The sequence below is a fragment of the Histoplasma capsulatum genome, genomic scaffold (assembly GCF_000149585.1).
Source record: "Histoplasma capsulatum NAm1 scaffold_1 genomic scaffold, whole genome shotgun sequence".
Classification (NCBI taxonomy): domain Eukaryota; kingdom Fungi; phylum Ascomycota; class Eurotiomycetes; order Onygenales; family Ajellomycetaceae; genus Histoplasma; species Histoplasma mississippiense.
Window position 1 is genome coordinate 2,522,885 of NW_001813982.1, and position 6,761 is coordinate 2,529,645.

Here is a 6,761-nt window from a genome sequence, read left to right on the forward strand (position 1 = left end):
TCTTGCCTTCTAGAACGGCAGTTTAGAGTGCGGCGGGCGCGGATATTTTTATATTCTGGTACTGATGATATCGGAACCAATGTTACCCGCGTATGAGATTTCGGCATGCAACTTCCATCTCCAGTATCCTTCTTGGGTGGCTCGGTACCGTCCGTTTGTGTTGTTTGAGTATTGATCTGATCACAGTCGACTGACTGCATCCCCAGCAATGGGCAGTTTTGGTGTGAATTATTTTTGGGGCATGCGTCTGGGGGTGGGGTCAGATCACCAGCCAGTCGGGACAGTCGTGCCGTGGTTTTTTTCTCTTTTTTTTTCTTTTTTCCTTTTTCTTTTTATTATCGCGCTGTATGTATGCCGTAACCATACATTCCGTGTATTGAAATATTTCGTATTCGGTTCTTTTTTTTTTTCTCTTTGCCCGGCGCCGGTGGCGGCTCCGCAAACATCGCAACCCTCTGGTTCTTCCGCAGTTACAGTGGACAGATGCATCGCTGCTACTACCGTCGGGAACTCCGAGATACGCAAGAATCATGATAATCGCCCTTGGGGTTCGCCTTGCGCACAAATTCAAAACTTGAAGCTTGATTCTTTTCTTGGATGGGCGCTAATCCAGATGACCAAAAATATAGTAATTAGAAGTACAATACGACTTGCCATTCGAGAGAAGTCAAGGGAGAAGAAGAGAAGTAGAAGGGAAGGAGGATGATGAGAGCGTTTTCAAGCACCACCCACTTCCTCTACTCTCTTATCTCTCTATCTTCCCCATTTTCTCCGCATTTATCCCCAGAATGACTTGCATAAAAACAAAAAAACAAAAAAAAAAAAAAAAAAAAAAAAAAGAAAAAGAAAAAAGAAAGAAATAAACATCAAGCGCGATATGAACAAGAAAAAGAACTCCGCCGAGAGAGAGATCAGAGCTCATACCAATGACATTGGCTTCTGGCAGCACGAGGTCTTGTCTGCCTCTCCAGGGTTGAGGGTTGAACCTTTGTCGCTTTTACGGCGTTTTCAAACCTTCTTCGCCCATGTGGGTGGAGCAGTGAGTTCATCTCGTCTTCGTAGTCGTCCGTCGTCGTCGTCGTCGTCGTCGTCTGGGTTTGGAAGATGACGATGGAAGAAAAGAGGGAAGCCTGGGGAACAAGTTAAAAAGATGAGTGCGGTCGCTGCTCACACACCCTTCTCCGCGGGGCCCCGGCGATGGATGGAACCATGACGAAATGTCAGGCGTCCTTCAAAAATTCCCCCAAAACCGCCGGCTAAAATAGATTACGTCGATACGACCATACATGCACCGTCTTGCCTTGTCGGCATCCGGGGTGAAGATAAGCGCGATCACGACAGAGGCCAACCCCCAATGTTCATTGCCACTGGGGCATTTCATCAGCAATGTGCAATGAATATGCTCATATGTGGAAATGGAGTAAGTTACCCCCGGCGCCCCCCCCATCCCTGGGGTCGCTGGTGAACAACACAAATAACCGCCCCAACAAATCTGACACGGCATGCATCCCAGGAGTAATGAAAAGAAAAAAAAAGAAGAATAGAACAGCGACATTTCTCGATCCACCCAATAACTACAGGACAACAAGAACCCACGTCTGCGGGTTAGGAGGGGAAACCCGGTTCGTCGTGATCGTGATTGACCGGGAACTCACCCCACCAACAACCGCGGATATCCTGGCTGCTCTGCTCCAATTCTGGAAATTTGAAAAATCGGAGCGCCGGACTTTCTTCCCGCCTCGTCGTCTTCTTCTTCTTCTTCTTCATTCCTGGATCGCTTGTTAGTTAATGGCAGTTAGATCGGGTTTGCTCGGACCCCACACGATCCATCCCACCGCCGCATACGCCCGCATATGTCCGCATACATTCAGAGGTTTACATGCATACACCCGCGAGCAACCTCCTGCCTGGCTGGCTCAGGGTCCCAACCTCACGAGAGTTCTTCTCAAAGGAGCCTGCCATTGAAATATTACTCTGTATGATTGGGGTCCTCAGTCCTCGACTCCTTGGTCCTGTGCTAGGGCACAAGGCGTGGGGGGAGAAATACACAGCTACGTGGCAACCTTGGCTCTAGCTACACTTTGGGGTGTCTTTTGCGCCCTGGGGATGGTGCCCTCTTTGGTATGATAGATATATTTATTGGAAAAGGAATGATATGGAAAGGGAAACCCCTCCAGTTGCTTTAAGTCGGTACTCCAAAGTCCATTCCCCAACTTCCCTATCCACCTTGACAAATCTTGCGGATATGATTTCTTGCCGTAACAACAGGCGGTTTCGTCAATATCGCGTATGTACTGTACATTTGCAGTACACCAACTGCGCCCCTGTTTTTGAGAGCTTTACGCCCCGAAACACATGCACACCCAAAGCTATGGCTTAGACAGTCAGTCATTGGGTGAAGGTATAAGCCAGCGCTGAAAGAGCGGAGCGAATACATTGAGCCCGTGAGTTTGAAGGAGCAGGATCCCTAAGGGATGGGATGGTGATATGTTGGGTGATATGTTGTTCGCGTCATGTGCCTTAGCTTGCCCCAAGGTTCTCGTTCAAGGACAAGTTAGCTAGCTAGCAAATTGACAATGGCAATTGCAAGTTTTAAGCTATATCAGGATATATGAAATCTCAAAGTTCCGAGAAGAATTTCCGCACTCATTCCCAAAGACACACACGTCTCCAATGTTTGCTGTAAGACGAGCCTCTGACTTAAGGCTCCTCTTCCCTCTTCCTTGCTCATTGGACTGGATCTTTTAGCCATGTGGGGTGTAGCCCACACAAGGATGAATAGTAGGTAGGTAGGTAGCTGTGCAAAAGGGGGCCAATATATGTCCAGAACTAGCATATCGATTCATTCCTCCTTTGAACGCCCGATAGTATTCGGAACCGAACCAGCTCCTCGCCGTGCCGGTTCCTGGAGCATTTACGCCTAACTAGCAGCTACCTACTTACCTACGTACCTGCCTATCCACCACCACCACCCACCACCACTGCCCAATTTCCCCATTTGAGCGGGCTTCTCCCCTCGTTTTTCATTTTTTTCATTTTTTTTTTTTTTTTTTTTTTTTTTTTTTTTGGTGGGATTGAAATGAAGTGAAATAAATTTAGTAGAAGAAACACCAGGACCTTTCGTCTGTATTCAATATGTATGGAGAGTTACAGCACATGTAATTGGTAAAACCACACCGAAAATTGCCGAGGAATATATATATATATACATATAAATATATACTCCGTACACATGTGTGGGGTGGAAATTATGCCCCAAGGCAATTTCCCCCTCCTCCCCATAAATCAAATAAAAATACCTCACTGGAACGTAACGTGCCTGACTAGCCCAGCCACTCGGTAATTTTTCGCAGGGGGTTTGCTAAAAAAAAAAAAAATTCCTTTTTTCTTCTTTTTTTTCTTTTTTGTATGAGGGATTTCTGAAGGGTTTTTTTCGTTGCTTTGTTCCGGAAGGGGCAAGCCTGCACACGAGCGATGGAAAATAGTTAAAACTAGGGTAAAGTGTTTGGCCCCGTTGATAGCATTTTAGCTTGTGAGGCATCAACTTTGAAGCGATGCCCAGGAAAAGAAGCATGAACGTGCAACTACACATTGTCCTACAAGTACGGAGTACACATCCCCTTCCAGGATTTTAACTCCATTTACATCAACTTCTAGTTCTTCTTCTTCTTCTTCTTCTTCTTAACTAATCGGCTATCTATTCAGCAGTTCCATAACATCTCTTTTGGATACTCGTACTAGCAGTTACTAGCACATGCTCATGTTGCATAACATTCTGAATGCAATAACTAGTTAAAATAATAACTAACTAGTATCAAATACACCTCCTTACAACCCCCCCCCCCCCCTCCCCGGGGCCCTGCGCCCGGGCTTGAGAGCTTGTTTCAGGATTAAGCATTCATTGATCCCCGTCTTGCTTGAGACAGCCCTCGTTCAGTAATTATTTTCCTCCAGTACAGAATACACAAGTTAGGAACCACAACAACACCGAACGTCATCTGTGCTACATACACATAACGCGACGACGTGCAAGCACGGACACGGACAGCGGACACGGACTCGTTACAAGCCATTTTCATCTCCTTGGAGAAAGGTTCCGGAGCCACTTTTTGTTTCTCGCGTGATTAGTACGGAGTAGCTTGTACTCTGTTCTTTGTGGCGGTGAGGAACAATGGGGAAAAAAAAAAAAGAAAAGAAAAGAAAAAAAAATTAAATTAACAGGAAAGATAAATCCAGACAACAGGACAGACGACGACCTTATCATCATTAACTACTAGTATTAACAGCACCAGACACCCCAACCATTCCTCTCCGCACTTGTTCGATCGTGGTCAAATCATATATAGAAACCGATCAGTTTTATTGTAAGTTACTGATCCCAGTATCCAAGGACCAAAACATGTGCTTGGACAAATTGGGCGTGTGACATGGTTCTGCCACCTAACTAACTACAGAGGAATCTGTGTGTGGTGGAATGAGTCAACATCAAAAATACCACGAGATCTTTGCTCGCCTTGACTTCTTTCTGGTAAGCTGCGGGCGCACTACCATGGTTCTTTATGACTTGGGTTTGGAATCTTCGTCGAATGAATCAATGCCATTAATTATCTGGGGGAGGTTCCCCCACTCTTCTTTTCGTTTCATTTTCATTTCTTTTTTTTATATTCTACAGTAACTACTTCAAGTCCTGTGCTACATCGGGGAAAAGGGAAAAGGGGAAAACGAAGACGATCTTCTTGGCTGCCTGGCCAAGAAAATGCTTGTTTTTTTGTTGTTGTAGTTGTTGTTGTTGTTGTTGTTGTTGTTGGGAGGCTCTTTCGTGAAGTAAGGAGAGAGGGGGAAAAATAGTTCCTCGCTATTCTCTCACACACTCTATTCTTCCCAGATGGATAACTATGTATAGAAGCAAGCCAGGGAAACAAGCCGTGTTGAGACTCGAGAGTGAGCTGTCAACTTTCTCCATTCCCCGATTCCCCCATTCCAACAACGATGTGATGTGATGGCCCCCCTGGTGTCCCTCATTTTCACAGTTTAAAAAAAAAAAAAAAAAAAAAAAAAAAAAAAAAAACCGGTGGATTCTTCTGTTCCGCCTCGAACAAAATTCATACCACGACCTTCTCCAGATGTTGTCCACCCCTTCCTTACCTTTCCCACCCCTTCCCTTCCCTTCCCTTCCCTTCCGGGCCGAGGTGAAGCACACAAGGAACCCAATTACACTCCCCCTTTGAATAGCGATGGCGATTCGCTCACCCATTCCAGCGCTGGACTTGTATTACTCGAGGGAAAAAAGGGAGTCGTGTGTCATTTACTGCATCGAGCGGCCTGTGCGCTGATTTGAGTGCTTGCTGGATGTATGTAATATATGCGTTTATATATATATAGAAATTGAGAAACCAATAAAATAGCTGACGACGGTGAAGTACGCTGGGGTAGAGTAGATAGCAAAGGTTTTTTTTTTTTTTTTAACGGTTTAAATAAAATGATAAAAAAAAAAAAAAAAAAAATCTGTGTAAATAAAGAATTAAAACAAACCCATCTGGCAAAATCCGAACCCGAATCGAGCAACCAAAGCCAATGATGGAGAAAACAAAATGGATCCTTTCTTTGCTGGTTTTTTTTTTTTTTTTTTTTTTTTTTCATTTTTCATTGCGTGCCCTGCAGCATGGAGATGGCCTGTTCACGAAGCTTGAACTTCTGAATCTTACCACTGGCCGTCTTGGGGAACCCGGACACATCGTTCATGAGGAAGACGTATTTCGGTACTGTATGTGCGGGGCGGGGAACGGCCGGGTTACGGCCGGGTTAGCTGAATTTGTATTTTCTTTAATTTAATTTGTTTCTGGATTCTTTTTCTCCTTTTTTTTTTTTTTATGGTTCCTCCCTCCTGCTGCTGCTGCTGGTGGCTTGTGGAATGTGGTGGTCTCTTTTTCTGTCTTGCATTCATGAGCCATTTTTTCCCCCCTCATTCTGCTTTGCCCAAGGGTTTGGATGGAGGCTTAAAGCTTGGGTGGGGGTAGGAGAAAAAATAAATAATTTGGCTTGCTCAATAATGAATTTTTCTGAGCGGGTAATGGACGCTCGTAATGCAATTGGGAAAATGAAAAGGGCATGTAAACGATATGTCATGGCTTAGCGTAAGTTTAAACCCAAGGGAGTAAACACGAAGGGAACGTGCGGTGTGAGGGGTAATGCCTGGGTCTGGCTGGCTGGGAGCATTCGCCAAGCAGCATCTCAATTGATTTGCAAGACGAGCCGTAATCGTCAACGCTTGAGGAGATGGGCATGGAGATGGGCTAGGTGCTTTTGCTTTCTTTGGAAGACGGGAAGGAGGAGAGTGGCTCTGGTAGGGTTGTCCTACTAGAGATATTCAAACAAGCCTCTTGACCAAATGAGAGAGTCAGGCGGCACTATACGATGAGAGACTCCGAGAACTCAAGGACGAGTAGGAAAATATAAAAATAAAAATCAATATGGCACTTGGGGGACCAGAAGGAAGGCACGAGATATGCGATCATTACTTGAGGGATATTCTTCCGAGGCAAATGGTGAATTGCGATGCCCTTGGTCAAAACACGCACGAATCGCGGCTGAGGATTTCCCGTATTGACAAAATAATGGCAAATCCTCGTCCAGCATACGATGAGCGTGACACAGCTGGGCGGGGAAACGGACAGAAGCATTTTATACGCCTGGGGAAATGGCTCATAACAGATGGACGATTGGGTTTTGGATGGAGCTATGAACCCGCGGTGTGGAGCGCA

At 45.4% G+C, this 6,761-nt stretch overlaps 1 protein-coding gene across 1 annotated transcript; it reads right to left on the reverse strand.

Moving 5' to 3' along the window:
* Positions 1-5,305: 5,305 nt before the first annotated feature.
* Positions 5,306-5,742, reverse strand: HCAG_00726 (predicted protein; the record flags this gene model as incomplete). Its single annotated transcript, XM_001543630.1, has 3 exons — positions 5,306-5,345; positions 5,533-5,602; positions 5,706-5,742. The coding sequence occupies 3 exons, from the start codon at positions 5,740-5,742 to the stop codon at positions 5,306-5,308; spliced, it is 147 nt and encodes a 48-aa protein (XP_001543680.1).
* Between the last annotated feature and the right edge of the window lie 1,019 nt (positions 5,743-6,761).